Source organism: Physella acuta, unplaced genomic scaffold, assembly GCF_028476545.2.
Source record: "Physella acuta isolate Inbredline_101_S28 unplaced genomic scaffold, ASM2847654v3 ptg000291l, whole genome shotgun sequence".
NCBI classification, from domain to species: Eukaryota; Metazoa; Mollusca; class Gastropoda; family Physidae; genus Physella; species Physella acuta.
The window spans coordinates 271206-289667 of NW_026731810.1; the positions used below are offsets into that span (position 1 = coordinate 271206).

General features: G+C 32.5%; 1 protein-coding gene across 6 annotated transcripts; it reads left to right on the forward strand.

Annotated features, from left to right (window-relative positions):
• The first annotated feature begins 3118 nt into the window (after positions 1–3118).
• LOC131939725 (secretory carrier-associated membrane protein 1) lies at positions 3119–18453 on the forward strand. Of its 6 annotated transcripts, XM_059298201.1 has the most exons (11): positions 3119–3280; positions 7247–7348; positions 7577–7702; positions 7966–8016; positions 9855–9924; positions 10160–10288; positions 11049–11211; positions 11498–11596; positions 13406–13523; positions 15283–15440; positions 16872–18453. In XM_059298201.1, exons 1-11 carry the CDS (start codon positions 3224–3226, stop codon positions 16873–16875), a joined length of 1077 nt encoding a protein of 358 aa, XP_059154184.1. In that variant the 5' UTR covers positions 3119–3223; the 3' UTR covers positions 16876–18453. The 6 variants fall into 6 exon arrangements, with proteins under 6 accessions (XP_059154184.1, XP_059154182.1, XP_059154181.1 ...); XM_059298199.1 differs by lacking the exon at positions 13406–13523 and adding an exon at positions 12402–12519 and having other exon boundaries at positions 15283–18453; XM_059298198.1 differs by having other exon boundaries at positions 15283–18453.
• The last annotated feature ends 9 nt before the right edge of the window (positions 18454–18462 follow it).

Below are 18462 nucleotides of genomic sequence, written 5' to 3' on the forward strand. Positions count from 1 at the left end.
GACTCTCAAGTAAATGAATCCCGTCTTTAAGGCTCCCGACGAATAGGCTCCCGTTATTTAGGCTCCCGACAAAACGGACCCAGTCATTACGACTCCCGACAAATAGGCTCCCGTCATTTTGGCTTACCTACAAAAGGGCCCCGTTCAATGCGGCTTTCGCAGAGACTATAAGTCTCCCGGCGAAACTGTCTCATTGAAAAATACACCTGCCATCAGTACAGGGGCGGAACTACAGTGCCGCCAGACCCCGCAACGCGGGGGGGGGGGCCCACGCCATTTAGGGGCCCACGGCCGACCATAAAAAAATTGTTATAGTTAAAAAAAATTCTTGCATTTTTGACTTAATGTTTGTTTTGTAAAAAAGATTACCGTAGCTGCGGTTGGATTCATTTTTCCTTCGTTTTTAAACCACTGTGAAAGCCGAGTCCTCTTTCTCCTACAATCAATCCTATCAAAGATAAGCTAACGTTTAAACCACTTCAATGACTTATTTCCCTTTTTTAAATAGTCAAATAGTGATGCTCATAAGCCTCTTTTTAATAGATTTGTACTAAAATAATTAAAAAGCAATTACTTTTCTTTATTATTATTTTTTAAAAATTACTTACTAAAGAATGACACTTTATATAAAGATAATGTATTTAAAATTTATAAAATAAATTTTAAAAAATCATAAAAATAAACATGACACGAGACACCATTATTTACAGAGAGCTTTCATGTTTTATATTCTTTTGACCTATATGATGTTAGAGGTCTTACGGCAGACATAAAATAAAACTAATTTTCACAAAACAGACTAATTCACTTATACACATGACATGATGTTGTAATTTGTTTTAAAAAAAAACACACGTATTTCTCAAAACACGAACAGGCCAGCAATAAGTATCCTATGGTCGTATTTTCTGTTTGAGTATATATATATATATATATATATATATATATATATATATATATATATATATATATATATATATATATATATATATATATATATATATATATATATATATTTTTTTGCGGGGTTGCCCCTTTTTTCTAGTTCCGCCACTGCATCAGTAGGACCCCTTCATCGATACCCTTCAGAGTTAGCTTAGCCAACATCCTTAAATAATAGAACGTTAGCAGCTCTTGTTTGGCAGGCCTTATTTTAAAATTATTTTATCAAGTATAAGAAATCGTTGTTGTTTTATTTTTATTTTATTCAAAAGTCATCTAGCTATGACTTTCAACAAACGAGTCCGCTTATGGGCTGTTCCAACTCTGTCCATTTATCTGCAGTATGCTTGTAGTTTATCAAAACAAATTTCGAAAATCGTAGTCATACGATTTATTTGTCTGGTGCCAATATGTTGTGAGCCTATTGGTCTTATTTCTTAGATCATAGTTGCTGAGGCGCGGATTTGTCCAGATTACCGCCCAGACGCTACAAGGCGGCTATGTGAAGCCTAGAATGTACGTTAATCACCGTCTGTAATAGTGAGGTAGAACACACTTCAGCGACAACCCAAGTCGTAGTGGGGCGCTCTCGGCAGCTACGTCCGCGGGGGCACCGGGCAGTGGCGTAGCTAGGTCGGGTATCACCCGGTGCGGCACCTCTGGGTGTCACCCCTCCCCCAAGAAACAATATATATATATATATATATATATATATATATATATATATATATATATATATATATATATATACACGTGTGTGTTTGGGTTTGTTTCTGTCGGCCTACATAGGCCTATAATTTTAATATATGCCGCATACACGTACGTGTATGTATAAGGTTTAATCACTGCAGACTTAATAGAAACGATGTTTATCTATAGTTGGTTAATAATACAGTTGAATGTAGCGTTGTTTTTTTTTCTATATTTTACATGTTTTACCTCCGCCCGCTTTTAATAATTGTCGATTTGTATTTAAAAGACTATTTAACTTTAATTAATCATTAAGAGAACTGGGAAAAAGCATTTTTCTTCAGTACATTTTGCATTTTTTTGCCTTGGTGTCACCCCTTAAATGGTGTCACCCGGTGCGGTCCGCACCCACCGCCCCACCCTCGCTACGCCCCTGGCACCGGGTACGACTCCTAACTGTTGAATCATCGAATGTCGTGTGCTACCATGTTCTTTTTGTAGCGTACTCTTAAAACGAACGTAGGCTCTGTTTTCTAATACTAAATAGAATAAACTAGTTCTATACAATATAGGCCCTAGAAAAACGTAAACATTTGAAAGTGAAAGGTGTTTAGCAGATTACCCCTCCCACTACAGACATATAGTTTCTTCCGGTTATCTCTACGGGGGGGGGGGGACGAAATGGAATTTATATTAGAAAACATACTTTTACTAGTGTCCCTGTCCACGTTCCCCCCCCCCCCCCCCCCCCCCGAAAATATCAAGTGCCCCCATCCCCCCGGAGGAAAAAAAAGTCTAGAAGAAACACTCACTACAGACGATGATTGAAAAGACAGCATACTGAGTGTTATTGATACACCAACATAGTGTTTGAGAATATAGCTATATCGCCTATTCTGTTATTAAGATTGTTGATGGGAATTTCACATGGGGCCTATGCAGTGATTCTTCTAGACTTTCATCTCCGGGGAGGGGCACTTGATACTTTTGGGGAGGGGGGAGGCGGACACCTGTAAAAGTAGGCTTTCTATATACATTCCATCCAGAGTTTCTTCCAGGCATCTCTTCGGGGGGGCGAAGCCCCCCCGAAAAATTTTTACCGCCCCCCCGAACGAAATGAAATTTATATAATTTATATAGAAAATATATACTTTTAACAGTGTCCGCCCCCCCGAAGAAAGTTTACCGCCCCCCCGAAGATTTCAAGTGCCCCCCCGGAGAAAAAAGTCTGGAAGAAACACTGATTCCATCTCGTTCGGGGTGGGGGCGGTAGACTTTCTTCGAGAGGGGCGCCATCCCCCACCCCCTCCAGGAGAGATGGCTTGAAGAATCTCTGGGTATATGGTTTTGTACTGATTTAAGATAATGAATGCAATGCGTAATTAAAAATAATAAATTTCTATCACTGGCTTGGCCTAAGACATAAGGCTATGATGTCATTTCATGTGACACTGACTTTTGCGCATGCGTCATAAATAATATTAGAGCTTCCGATTCTGTATAGCCAGTGATGTTTATGCCGTACTACCCATAACCTCATCTATTGTTGAGTAGATTTATTAGAAACGGTAAAGTAATTTGGACATCTATCATGTCCGACTTTGACTCAAACCCATTTGCTGATCCACGTCAGTCAAATCCGTTTTCGGTAAGTTTTATTTCTATTGTAGATACAGTAATTCAGCAGTGGAATAGGTAGTGGTGTTAGATCTATTTTCAATTTCGATAAGAAACCAACTAAAACACTCGAAAGGAAGTATTCTCTACTCTCTACTCTACACTACTCCTCTACCTGCTGTACTGAGAGTGTTTACTAGTCTACACTCGAAACCTTTTTTTACTAGACTGAGCTAGATCTAGTAAAAATCTAGCTAGAAGACAGCTAAGGCCTAGAGTTTAGTTTAGAGTTTAGTTAGGGCTAGGGGCCCCTGGCTATTTAAAATAATTTTAAAAAATTGAGGGGCCTAGACGTCTAGATCTAGATTTTAGTAAGTATCTTCTAAGACTAGGCCTAAGTATTTAATATTAATTACTTTTATTAGGCCTAGTATTAGTAAAGTGTAGCCAGAACTGCCCCAAAGCCTAAATCAATAGAATAGATTATAGATCTAGGCTAACTAAATGGGTGTGGGGAAATTGCGAGACGCGAAAAGCGAAATGGCGAGGCGGGAAAATGCGAGAAGGTAATGCGAGACATACCTGCGGAATTAAGGGTAAACAGCGAGACACTTTTTGCGAAAAAAGTTTTTTCTTTTTTTTTTCCATCTTTATTTATTTAAATTATTTTTTGTTTGTTTTAAAATAAACAAGCATTTAGCCATACCCTTTAACACGAGTGTTGTATGTTGTTATTTTTTATCTAGATACTAAGAAGATAGATAGATCTATATCTAGATCTATCTATTTAAAAATCCTAACATCGTTGCTGTGCTACTGTCATCGCCCGCTCTTGTTAGCGAGAGGAAAATCCCGTCTCAGTCGGCATTAATTTAAAAATCTAGCCCGCTTATGTTTATACAAACGTGAGCTGTGTCATTGTGAATTGGTATAGTCTTGTCAGCAGGAGAGATATTTTGCAACATCTATTTATGGATTTTTGTACTTGCAAAAAGTGTAAAAGTATAAACAATTCTAAAAAGTGCAATTTATTTTTTTATTAAGTAATTTTAATTACAAACAAAATTTACAAACAAAATCTTCTGAAACAGTCCTCAAACACACCTCGTGACACCATCTTTCACGCATAGTACACCCAACCCAGTTCATTAGACTCCCATTTATACATTTTTCTTTTGCTACTTCTTCCAATCCACATTCACAACATTTCACATTCTCATCACAGTTGACCTCCTCGTTCATCCCACAAACAACACTGGCACCCATGTTCTCATCATCATCATCCGCACGCTCAACATCTGTTTTCCGTTTTTTATAATTTCCCAAAACCTTGTCTAATTTCGGTAAAAATGGAGTATTTTAATCAATTCCTATTATAATGTATTAAAACAGTTTTCTAAAACGCGAAAAAACGTCTAAAATTCTTTTTTCTAACATTGCTTTTTTATAGTGTGACTTCACATCTACCCCCCCCCCCCTCCTCCCCCTCATCACACATCGTCATAAAATTACAGACCCCCCCCCCTACGAGTGTGACGTCATTTATGGAAGACCCCAAATAACACCACCACCAAAACCAAAAAATTCAGATAAGTTCAACTTGGTTTTAAAAATATTTGAAGTAGGCCCATAGCTTACGATATAGCACGAGCAACTGATAATATCGGTGACGTCACTTTATTTTGTTGTATCCAAATGATGTAGGCATTTCCTTGTGCTTAGATTTATATGGTAAAAAAAGCTAGAAAAAAATCGTAGGCGGCGGCTATAATACAAAATTTCTATGCAACAATAGAAAATATGTTTGCGGCGGCAGCGGATCCGGGACGGCGATCTTCAAAGACGGTAAACCAGGCGGCCTCGGCGTTCCACACAAAAGACAGAAGTTGATCTATCGTCGGCGGTATTTCCGTCGGTTTCGAACAAGGTGGTATTCTAAGTCGACACAAAAGATGGGGGGAGTTGACAAATCATCAGTATGTCTAGCGACGGAAAAATCGGAAGTTTTAACAATGTAAACGAAACGTCTTTGAAGTCTTGACCAAATACCACCGAAAATCGGGTGCGGTAAATTTTTCGCAGAAATCTTCGCATTTCAACACCACCCAGCGTAAGTATCGGCTTGTGGTAAAATGCGAGACAAAAAAGTCACGTGATCGACCATTTTCCCGCCTCGCCATTTCGCTTTTCGCGTCTCGCAATTTCCCCACACCCTAACTAAATGGCTAGGCCTAATCATCTAATCATTCTAAATCTAATGCCAATGCAATAATGTAGGCATTTTAGTAAAAATGTTTCTAAAATGGCCAAGGCTATTCCCAGCCTGTAATATACTTTTAACTTTTAGTATCTTGTTAAATTATGTTTATAGCAAAAAGCTCTAATAAAAACAAAACTGACAGATTGGCTGTGAACCTGGTCAAACTTTAGTACTAGTACACAAGCAAGGTAAAACTCCATTTTAGCGTAATTTATTCTCCGTTGCTTGTTTACCTCCAGTTGAGCGTATTTTATTATAACAACCGAAACACACCAAAACATTAGGAAAACACGATTTATTTTTTGTATTGTATTTTTGTTTTAGCAAATGAATAAAAATGAATATTTAAAAAAACACGACTTGTTTATTTGTATTGTATTTCTTTTTTAAAAAGGCATTTGTCTCATGGTGAAACTGATACACTGTTAATTATTCTGTTTTATATTTTTGTATTTATGCAATAAATGTACAAACTCTGTGTTTTTTAATTTGACAGTTTTGCCAAAACTGAAAAAATATTTTACTATAGAGTTGTATGTTATTTAAATTCATAGTAAATCTACAATTCTTCCCAATATTTTGATATATGTATTAAGGATGATTTTTTGTATGAGTAAATTTCTGACTTTTAAAAAAAAAATTGATGTGGGGTCGTCCATAAATGACGTCACGCTCGTAAGGGAGAGGGGGGTCCGCAATTTTGTGACGGTGTGTGATGAGGGGGAGGGGATGGGGTTTTAGATGGTGTGACATCACTTTTTTGCATTATAAAAAAGCAATGTTAGAAAAACGAGTTTTAGCCGTTATTTCGCGTTTTAGAAAACGGTTTTAATAAATTGAAATATGAATTGATCAAAATACTCTATGTTGACAGAGTTCTGACAAGATTTTTGAAAAATTATCGATGTTTTAAGAAAAACTCAACAGAAATTTTGAGGGGGGGGGGGGGGTTGTAGGCTGAGGTGTGACGTCATTTTAGGGGGGGTCTGACTTTTTGTGACGACGTGTAACGGAGGGGAGGGGAGGTAAAAATCGTAAAAAAGCGTGTCACAAAAAAGCAAGACCCCCCCCCCCCAAATGACGTAGCACCATCTGAACCACCCCCCCCTCATCACACACCGTCACAAAATTACGGACCCCCCTCCTCCCCCTTTATGGACGACCTCTAACATTATTTTTTTTTAAATGACAACGTGAGTTGTCACACTTTCTCTAACACTCCAAGCCATCCCTCACCAAATTCCACCACCACCCCCCCCCCCCCCGGCCCACTTTCGGCAGCATTATTGTGCCTTTTAATGCTTTAATTCAGTTTAGTTGAAATTGGAAACCTTAATTGTACAAAGTGTGCATCTCTATTTTTGTAACCAACAAACAAAGCACTTCAGTCAGTCTCTTTGTTGTTTTTTAATCATTTGTTAAAACAAAAATACAATACAAATAAATAAGTCGTGTTTTTTAAACATTCATTTTATTCATTTGTGAAAACAAAAATACAATACAAAAAATAAGTCGTGTTTTTCTAATGTTTTGGTGTGTTTCGGTTATTATAATAAAATACGCTCAACTGGAGGTAAACAAGCAACGGAGAATAAAATACGCTAAAATGGAGTTTTACCCACAAGCAAGTAACTGTAAAAAACCAAGCATACAATAAACCACTGGACCAAAGAATCAGTTTTGTTTTTTAATAAAAAAATAGTGGCTTATGTTTTTATTTAATTTTTTCCCCCTCAGGACCCATCTGTTCAGCAAGCTGCTGGGGGTGGTCACAGGCAGGGAGCTTTAGATGACTTCAACCCCTTTGCTGATGGAAATCAAACTCGTCCTGCAAATCAAGTTTGTATTTTATAATTTAGTTTACTTGATCAGATAAATAAATCACCTACTTACTTAATACTTTAATTTGTTGACTCCATTTTCAACTTCATTAGTGTTGATTATCAATCTGTTCTATTGAATAAATAATAGCAATAATGTTGTAATTAAAACTATGGAAAAAGAAAAAACTAAATTTATTATTGTTGTGACGTTGAAAACAATGTAAATCTTGATATATGTCATTAGGGTGTTCCACCACCTCGATCAGCACAAACACAGCCAGCAATAATGACTCCCTCTGAAGATCCTCCCCCATATTCGCAAGTAGGTGCTCAGAAAGTTGATACAAGCGAACTGCAGAAGAGACAAGAGGTATTTTTTATAATTAGATTTTTACTATTGTTTTTATGAAGACTTTAAATTTGTTTTTTTTATTTTGTTATATGCTAACTATTGAATTATATGTGAGAAGTAATTATAATTTTAAAGCTTCTCAACTTTTGATTGCTCTAATAGCTAGGCATGTGTAGTTGATAGTTGTACTGTTAATAACTCAATTTGGATTTTTGCTTAGAAAATGGTAGTTATATTCTCAGTAATAAAAGTTAACTTTATAGTCAAATGCTTCCTATTAGTCAGAGTATGTCATGGATGTAGATACAAGTGTCCACAACGATATAGGAGAGGTCAGTTTAAAGTTGCTAAATAACCCATCCATCATTCGATATTTATTCCCTTTCGAATTGTATCTCTACAAACAAGTTTTGAATTTTAAAAATGTCACGAGATGCTGAATATTTGAACTCCCTCTTAAAAATCTTTTTCATAAAATGGCTTTAGAGGGTTAATTTGTGCACACTTGAATCTGCTTTGATAAAAAAAAATCATATTATGGGACAAAAAAACCCTGAACATATTAGTCATTTTACATTCTAAAATAGCATTCACCTTTGCTGGGGCCATTTGCATCACTACTTGAAAGGGAGGAGGTTAGTCATAATTTTAGTTAATCCTTTCAAACCATGTTCCAGAGACCATCAATGCTTGTTCCAGAAATGTTTTTCAGGTCATTGCTGCTGAGTAGATATCAATTTTGATTCTAGAAACTACTCTTTGGCCATACTCCTCCTGTTTTCTGTTGTTACTTAACTCGCAAACAAGCCATTTTATGATAATCCATCCCCCTTACTGTCCTGATTAAAAAAATGCCAATCACCAGCTTGCTTGTTTAGTACAATCTAGTATATTGTTTTTTTTTTAAATTGATAAGTAATTCTTATTCACTCTTTATTTTAAAATTGTGAACATATTTTCCCATTGACAAATGCATTTACATTTCCCCCGCAACTAAACCAAAGCTTAGTCTATACATGTCAAAGATTTTATGTCCTAATTGTACAAATATAATTGTAAAACTTTATTCATAAATTTAATATAAAATTCCTGCATCTGGTATCATCCATAAATGCTGTCACTCGGGGGGGGGGGGGGGGGGGGAGAGAGAAAGACAGAACAGAGAGAGATAGAATTTTTGTGATGATGCATGACTCAGGAAGGGGTGGGAATGTGATGACACACTTTTGCATTTAACAGAGTTAGAAACTGAGTGTTAGAAGTTATTTTCATCTTTAAAAGACTTCTTGATTGTAGTAAAATTCATTGAAAAACTCAATGTTTGCTGAGCTCAGTTAATCATTTAGATGGAAATCGCTTTTTAAAAAAAACAAAAATTTTAATATAAATGTGGTGGTAGACTGAGATTTATGCCGTTGTACGGTGTTGGAAGGTCTGGCCTTTTTGAAAGTGTGTGAAGTTGAAAGGGGGGTTTTGAATTGTGATGACATTTGTGGATGACCCCTTAGACATTTCACATTGTTATGTTAAAATTAATGGCATAAAATTCTCAAGTTTGGAAGACTCAAATAGAGGTAAAATAGCAAAGCTTTAACACTTAACATTGAGCCCTCATGAATGTGAAAAAGATGTTCATCTCAAGTTGATCATTATATTCTCTGTTTTGCTTATGTTATTGCTTCAACAAAAACACACATGATCAACACCAATGTACCTACAAAATTCCAATAGACTATGTTGTTCTATAGCTTAATTTCTTTTTGCTTCATAACCTCACCACATTTTCCCCTATAAAATAAGCCCATTCTCACTCTTTTTTTTTAAATTTATGGAAACAAAATACATTTTATATTGATACTTAATAATTTGTTTGGTAAGAACATTATGAGTATTGTGCTTATTTAAAAAGACATAATCAAAACTAAACAACGAAAAATATTTTATTGATCTTGTAGCAGGTAAGAATCTTATTTTAACATTTTACTGTATAGCATTTGCTGTCCTGAGGTACTGATGTTACAGTGTCCATAATTACATAGTTGTTGTTTTTTTTTTTTTTGTAAGCTTCATCTGATTAACTTTCATGTATATATATTCTATTAGTTTATGTATGCATCTTTATTTTTTTATTTGATTTCTCCTAAGTTATTTTCTGTTTTTCTTATTATAGGAGCTTGAAAGAAAAGCTGCTGAATTACAGAGAAAAGAGCAAGAGTTAAAAAATGCTAATTTTTCAGGAAGTAAGTTTTAAAATAATTTTTAAATTGAATATTGATTGGTCACATATTTACTTTTACCACTCAGTCATTTAATAAAATAATATAAGTCATTACAGAGTACTGCACAGAAATATATTTTGCACACACACAATGCTTTCTTAGAGAATTATCCCTCTCCCTCATTATAGATTGTTCTTAGCATTATCATTATCAGTAATTTACAATCAGCTTTTTTGTTCGTATTTATTTTTTTCAGAGAGGGAAAACAACTGGCCCCCATTGCCCAAATTTTTCCCTGTAGGTCCATGCTTTTATCAAGATTTTAATGTAGATATACCCTTAGAATTTCAAAGGATTGTCAAAATAGCATATTATCTTTGGTGGTGTAAGTATTATTTATACATTCTTTTTGGTAATGTCTTAATGCGCTCAAACTACTAATTGTTCATTAATTTCTGTGTAGCAACAGAAACTACGCTTAATTTATCACTAGTTGTAATTTTTGTTAGTCTTTTTAAAGTATAGAAAATTTGTTATTCTAAATTACTGAGTGAAAACAAAACTAATAAAAGTACCTTTGTTGTTGAATCAAGCTTTGCTTATGATATAACTATTAGTGATATTAAAAAGAAGATAGTTCCTGTGAGAACATTGAATTTATATTTAATACAGCATTTTGTGTACGGGTGGAGAGTAACAGGAAATGAAAAAAGAATTTTCAAATGCGGAGTTTCCCTGTTGGAATTCAGATTTTGTGAAGGAAAAGTTTTTAATAGGAAATTTTTGAAAACTAATAAATTTTAGGCAAAATATATTGCCTTCAAAATTTTAGGAATCCTGGAAAGCTCCTAAAATTCCATAGAAAAGTTAAATTATGAAAACATTATTTTCTTTGGAAATTTAGGAAATATGCCCTTACATTTAAATTGTTAATAGCAAGTGGTTAATACACTAAAAAGAAATGTTCAAGAGTTAGTCCTCATTATTTAGTTTTTCTTCCTGTCAAAAAAGTATGAAGGCTTATCGATTGAAAAACAAACAAACAATGGTTGAAATTCATAGGATTGTTTAAGAATATTTACAATTTAAATTAATGTTAATATTTTCAATGCATCTATTCATTTCTAACATTTTTTTATTTACAGTTCACGTGTTTGTACTGTTCCTGAATATTTTAGGAAGCATGGCATACTTTATTACTGACAGTAGTAGTGGTGGAGCAACATTTGGTCTGTCCATTCTCTGGTTTATTTTGTTTACACCTTGCTCATTTGTGTGCTGGTATCGGCCACTTTACAAGGCATTTAGGTAATTTTTCTATATATAACTATTATAACAATTATTGCTTTACTATAAAAATTTTAAAATAAAACTTTTCATTTTTAACTACAGTAGGTACTTCTTAATACTTAGCTGCTTCAGACAGTCTTTTAAAAATTAAATAGTTGACTGTAGTTGCAAGATCTTTATTGATTCGTTTCCTTTAAAAATTGGTAAAATTTCTCAGAGAAAGTTTACACAAGTAATACATTTAATTGGAAATCATAGATAGAGATTTTTATAGATTTAAAATAAAAATTATTATTTTTTGCAGGAGTGACAGCTCATTCAATTTCTTTGTGTTTTTCTTCATATTTTTCTTCCAATTTTGTGTTTATGTGGTCCAGTGTTTGGGCATTACTAATTTTACAGTGTAAGTATACTTTTGCTTTTGTTATTTTTAACGGAAATTATTAACCTTCACCGTCTGTCAACAATACTTATACAAGCTTGCATAATTGCCATCCACTGATGTCATCTACTAAGAGGGAGGTTATTTTTTTACTAACCATAGTAATGCAATGGTAAAAGGTGTGGGGGGTTGAAGAGCTGTAACATGGCACCTTTTTATAGTCCACATAAGATGTAAAACAAAATGGGTAAATTATCTGTGTTTATTTGTGGGGGGGGGGGGGTGTATTTAGAACTTTGTGATATCATTTCAGAGGTGGGATCAGATTTTATGTGATGGGTTGGGGTAAGATTTCCTAAAAAAAAATCAATTTATTCAGTGTTGTGACACAGGTACACATTCATCAGTTATCCCATAAATTTGTGGGTTAAGTGTCCCATCCAAATCTATCAGAATAGTAATGTCCCTTGATTTATTAGTTTGTTTTGGCATCCACATTAAAGTTCATGTCATACGTTTTTTTGCTTTTTTCTTCTGTGGCATGTTTTCCCAGCCATGATGTACTTACAGCGATACTGATTTTTAATGGACCAAAACTCATCATGATAAAAATGTGTTTTTGTGCTCTTATAGTAGACGGGGTAGATAATGGTATGCCTAGGGCAGACATTTAAAAATGAAAATGGGTGTATTCTACCCACGACATTCGGTGAAGGTTAATAAATACTACAATAGCTACAGAAACTGGTTAGATTTGTAAATTGGATAAGCAACACTGTTTTCATGACATTTCTATTTCTTGTCATCTGTATTATTCCATCTCCAGCGGAATCATTTCTGGTCTGACAATAGTGGGAAAAAACATAGCTGTCGGACTTATCATGATTTTTATTGGCATTTTTTTTGCCATTTTGGCAGTGATGGCATTTGCTATCCTAATCAAGGTAGATTAGGTTCAACGTGTAATTTTGATTCTGTCTGCATGATTGGCTTCTCTGTTAATTGGATTTCACATGCTTTAGTGGGAATAAATTCCAACTTGCTTTCAGTGTAGTTTAGATACATAAAACAATGAAAATCTAATTTTATAGGATATTAATATTTAACCATCTCCCTTTTTCTATAAATACAACATTTTGTTTTATTATAATTTTTAAATTAAGCAACAATTAAAATAAACGAGTCAATGTACTTTTATAAGCTATCTCTATTAACTAGGTAAAATACAGTTAAATGTTGCATGCATGTGAGCATGAGTTAAGAGAAATGCAAATATGAGCCATTAGCTATAACATGCAAAGAGCTTTAAAAGTAAATGCTCATTGCATGCATATTAAGTATTTTAATGCAAAAAAAATCAGCATTCAGTTGCTTTCTGCACATTTTAAATTAAGTATAAATGATTTTAGGGAGCTTGAACCACTAATAAACCTTTTTTGTTTACTTTTTATCACACTGGGTCAATTTTTAGTGGTAATATATAGATTGGTTAAGATACAAGTGTTCAGTGGTATACTTTCCATTTTACAGGTACTTTGATAGCATTTCTAACATGACCACCTAACTATTTATTCTAAACATTGTCTATTTTATATTATTATAAATCATGGTTGTATGAAAATATACATTGCTACATTTGTTTATTCAACTAAATGTTTCCTACTACTTTCTCTTTTTAATTCAAATGTTTGTCAATATCACTTATACAAGTTATATTATAACTTGGAATTTAACAATGCAGTTTTTCAATAAATGTGCACACATTTAGTTGAGTAAATAATTAGCAAATAGTAAATGTAAGTACCTTATTCTGTTCATATTTGTGAATAGAGGTTGGATAAATGGCCTCTCAAATCTTAGCAAGTCATCAGGCGCAGGAGCTTTTATGCTTGTTATAGCCTTCCTTTTTACATTGGAAGCAGTGGCTACAATGGTTTACTTGATAAAGGTAGGGGAATAAACTGTTAATGTTTCTTGTTTTAAACTGACTGAAAATAAGGTTTGCATTTATACAAATATTTACGCCAAACAAATGCTATAAAGGTTACATAGAAATGCATGTAAAAAAGCTCAGCAATCAAGATTTGCTTAGTTAATTTAAAATAAAATGCCAGCTTTTATTGTTTCAATAAGCTCAACCATTACGGTTAAAAATAGCTGTTGTTGCATGGACAGTGATACCTTCTAGCATTATTGTGTTTTGTTATTTGTTTGGTTTTTACATTTTTGTTCAGGGGTATTATTTTTACACATTAAACATGTTACGGTTAATTGCAGTTATTTAATGTTTTCCCATGGTTTTTGTAATTAATAGCATAGTATAAAAAAGGCTCCAAGAGTTCGTGATCGTAAAATAATTCTTTTGCTCCCTTAAAAGGTGCATAAGTATACTTAACTATTAAGTTTTATTAGTCTTTTATTTTTAAAAAGGACCATACAATATATCCAACTAGCAAAGCAAATCACATTTGCATAATAAATTGTCGTAAATTTACATTTGACCAACATTTACCATATCTAAAGAAATGGTACAAATTATTAAGTCAAATAACTACTTGAGTTATGTCAGCATCCCATAGATTCATGCTTTGTCACACACACTAACCCGGATAACACCCATCACCAGCTGCTTATTTATTTTGGATTATGCTAGCTATTTCATGTTGAAGGATTAAGTTGAATGCTTGGTAGTTTAGACCAAGTTGAACTACTTGATAGCCAACTGCTGGAAAGGCGATGGCAGAATGGTTGCTAAACATAGAGTTCAATCTGCTCATATGTTGTCCGACTTTTCAGTTAAAAACATTGGTGATCTTTAAGACTTAAAATTATTAATTTAATAACAAACATTACATCACATCACATAATGTTTACATCACATGCTTCAAATATTTTTCTAAAAAAAATAGCTGTGTATATCTGTAAATCCTTTAAGATAACACTTAGATATCACTTGTTGAATTTTAAAATTAAGTTAATTATATAAAACTAACTCCTTTCTTTATTTATATGCCCCATAAGCCATATTATGCCAACTCAACCAAAATAAAAGTATTGGTTATAAGTTAACACCAATATATATAGATTTTTACTAAACTAGTTGTATTGTTTTGCACAAAATACAACTCCATTTTTATTCTAGCACACCTCACATGCATGGGCTTTAATTAGCATCTTTTATTGTCTAGTACTATTGTAGTATGTAGTTATAATTAATTTTAACTTGATAATTAATTTAGAGCCTGGTTTTTTATTTTGTCAAACTAGAACTAATCTGGGGATCCTCAATACCTGATTCTTTTCGTAATCAGTCCATATCCACCTATAAAAAAACATGTCAGATACACCCTTCCCACTCATAATTTGATGACACCTCCCCCCACCCCCAATATTCAATGCTATCAACTTGATACCACAATGGTGAAATCCAGTTGAATATGCAACTTAAAGTATTAATTTCAATTATATTTTAAATGCCAGTGGAGTTTTAATGCTAAATATTTCTTATTTAAATTCATAAGTGATTAGAGTTACCCCAAGATTTATTACTCTTTGAGTGTTAATGTACAAAATGGAATTCTAAATGTCTAGAATTAAATGGATTGATCCTAGTTACTTTTAGATTAATACTTTTTAGAGATAGTGTATTTTTGTATTGTTAAAGCTACTAGAAGATGAACTAACCATTTCTAAACCATTTCCTTAAGGTGCACCGCATCTACAGAAGTACAGGGGCTAGTTTTCAGAAAGCTCAGGCTGAGTTTGCCTCTGGTGTGATGAGGAATGAAGCAGTTCGGGGTGTTGCTGCTGATGCTGCTGCCGGAGCAGCCAGAAGTGCAGTGTCAGGTTATGGCAGTGAAAACCGGTATTAAACCAATCTGGGACTAGCGTCAAACTAGGGCTGAATTTGTCACCTTTTTTATTTCTTTTTAGAAAAAACATCTATGTAGTATTGTAGATAACTCATAAATTAAGTTGTGGAAATATTACCAATTTATATTTAATAAAGTCAAAATTCTTATAACATTTTTCAAACCTAGAAATATGACGCTTTTATTTTTTACATCATTTCTTTTGTCATGTATTTCTACATATCTTAACATCCATTAAATGAATCTGATTTATCATGAAAATTAAAAGAAAAGTAACTTGTTATAAATTAATGGCTTCACCATTAAGGTTTATGCACTCTTTATATTAGTAATTAAGTTATTGTTTCAACATTCCATATAATTAGAAATTTTTGATTTCGAAAGGTACAGCTAGAAGTAAAATCATCTGACAAAAATTATCCAACATTATATTGTTTGATAATTTATAATCATTCTTATAGCATACCAAATTTTTATTTTTATAAGATTTGTTTTCATTTAAAAGTAAATGGTCCTGAATGAACTCAACATTTAATGAGGAAACAAAAATAAATATAATGTAAAATCTTTTGCATTTTGTAATTTTTTTTTGGTCTATTTCCATTCTGCACTAGTTCTTTATATTACTTAGAAAAATCAGTCCTAGTTGCAGCAGGTGTAATGTCTTGTGTGATATTAATGTGGTCTTGTCACTTCCTACTTTATGTTCAAAGCTTTTAATGCATACATTTTTTTAAATTAGCTCTTAGCCAAAGAAACATAGCAACTACTTTCTTTAAGAACTTTTTCAGCAAATGGATACACCATTCATTGAACTTAAAGATAATTATTCATAAATCTCATCTTAATTATTTATTAATCTCAGCAATTTTAAAATTTTTTTTTGCAAATAACTTAGTGATTGAAATTCCGTCACATGTTTAACTCACTACAATAAACATGATAGGTTTAATACATATTTTAATTAATTGTATAGTGTATTATAAATCAAAATGAGATGTTATATCTTGATATTTTAAACTTTTATATGCATAGAGTTTAAAAAGTTGCAATGAAAATTACTTTACTGGATGATGAAAAAGAACTAATTTTGTTCTATTTCCTGTAGGTTCTATGATTACTTAACCTGCATATTATACGTTTTAGACTATAAGAATAATAATTGATCATGCTGAGTAAAAATTTATTGCTAACTACTTATATTAGTGTATTAATTCGGTATAAGTTTGGGTGGGTTTTTTTTTTGTTTTTGCCATATCTCATAGTATTTTTCATAGTCCTTCATGTGATTTTGTTTTATAACTCCTATAAATTGTACAGTATTTAAATTATGAAATATATAATACTTCTTATGCATTTGTGACTAAATTATGCTTTTATTTGTGTTCATTAGAGTTTAGATTAGCTAACCTGTTTCATTTCAGCTGAAATCCTGTTCACTACTTATTGGATACTACAGATTTAGTTTACCTAATAATGCTTCATAAAGAGACAAAAGTATTGAAAATAACTTGGAAATTCAAACATTTTGGAACACTAATTCAATTGGAAAACAGTATTTTATTTTTATTTATTGTGGACAAATCTGTAATAGCTGTTATGTACATCAGATATGTACATCAGATGTAGATATTACTTATAATTAACACCTAAATAATATATTTCAACTTTATGTTTTTGAACAACATACAAGAAATTATTTGAATTCATGTGCATACTTTAATTAAGTAAAAAAAAAATCAAGTATTAACCTTTTTCTTTAGATTTACAGTGCATTTTTTTACTATGTTATTCTCTACATGCAAAAATTACATTTAATACCACACATTTCTAAATTATTGTTACAGCTTTTTAAAGGTGGGTTTAATCAGAATTTTGTTAATATTTTTCATTTTGAACATGTTTAGAATTAAGGTTCCAAAATAAATATACTAAAGGAATTACATAAAGTCAGTTATGCCATCAACTGGGAATTTGTAATATATTTGATAAACTTTAACATGTTTGTTGATAGTTTTAATCTTTAAAACACCAAAAGTAAAATTTTTGTATACTATTATTATTAAAAGTGATAAGATTTACACACATTCATATTATAGACCTTCAAACCAGCTTGCTTCTTTTAACATTACCTGTGTTAATAAAAAGTTGCATCTTCATTTTGAATAATGTTTGCTGATTTCCCAATTAATTCCCCAGGTTAGCTTGTTTGAGACTACTGAAATTATTAAGTTTAATTTAAAAGAAAAAGCTACTTTTTTTTCCATTGTATGAATTATAAAAAAATATACTTCGCTGGGTCATGCTGATTTGTTGTAGTTTGGAGAAAATTAGGTATTTATGTGTGGGAAAACAGTAAGATTTTTTTGTAAATAGGTGTATTATGGGACCATTGCACAGTTACATCATTTTACACATTATATAAACATTTTTTTGTTTCAACAAAAATTTTTACATTTTTAAAACTGTATGTAGTTACATGGTTGTAAATGAGGCTTAATACTATGTTTATCACTTTCTTTAAAGATTTGATTTGGTCTGATCTTTTTTTAAATTTTAAAAATTATACTATTCTAATAAACATGTAGCTTTCTTTGGAGGGAGATGTAGTTTTAAATTTAATGAAGTGTATTAACAATGACTGCACATTAGAATTTTTGATCATTAAAATTTTGTTTTTTCGCATTTTTGTCATGTATGTTGGTAGTCTTGTTTTTAACAATCATTCACTTAGTGATAGTCTTTATTGATTAACTGTGGATTAATCTGTGTAAAATAATTTGAGTGTCTGTTTATTCTGCATGTTAAAAACGAAACTAAAAAAAAATTATTGTATATGGTAAAATCTGTTGTACAGTTTAGTTTTAAAAACCATCTTATCTGTCTTGTTTTTGTTGCCAAGTGGTGATTGGTCCACTGTACATGGGCTCATGTTTATTTTTGTGCTTGGTTTCAAAGTGAAGTCAACTATTTCTTTGGATCAATAAATGCCCCATTTAAAAGCTGCTACAATTT

What these genes read in the sequence shown, in the direction of transcription:
- LOC131939725 (XM_059298199.1), top strand. Translation starts at nt 3,224, where the DNA reads ATGTCCGACTTTGACTCAAACCCATTTGCTGATCCACGTCAGTCAAAT. An exon ending in AAATGCTAATTTTTCAGGAA is followed by an intron (nt 9,925 to 10,159) that starts GTAAGTTTTAAA and finishes TATTTTTTTCAG; the next exon opens with AGAGGGAAAACAACTGGCCC. An exon ending in GGCATTACTAATTTTACAGT is followed by an intron (nt 11,597 to 12,401) that starts GTAAGTATACTT and finishes TTCCATCTCCAG; the next exon opens with CGGAATCATTTCTGGTCTGA.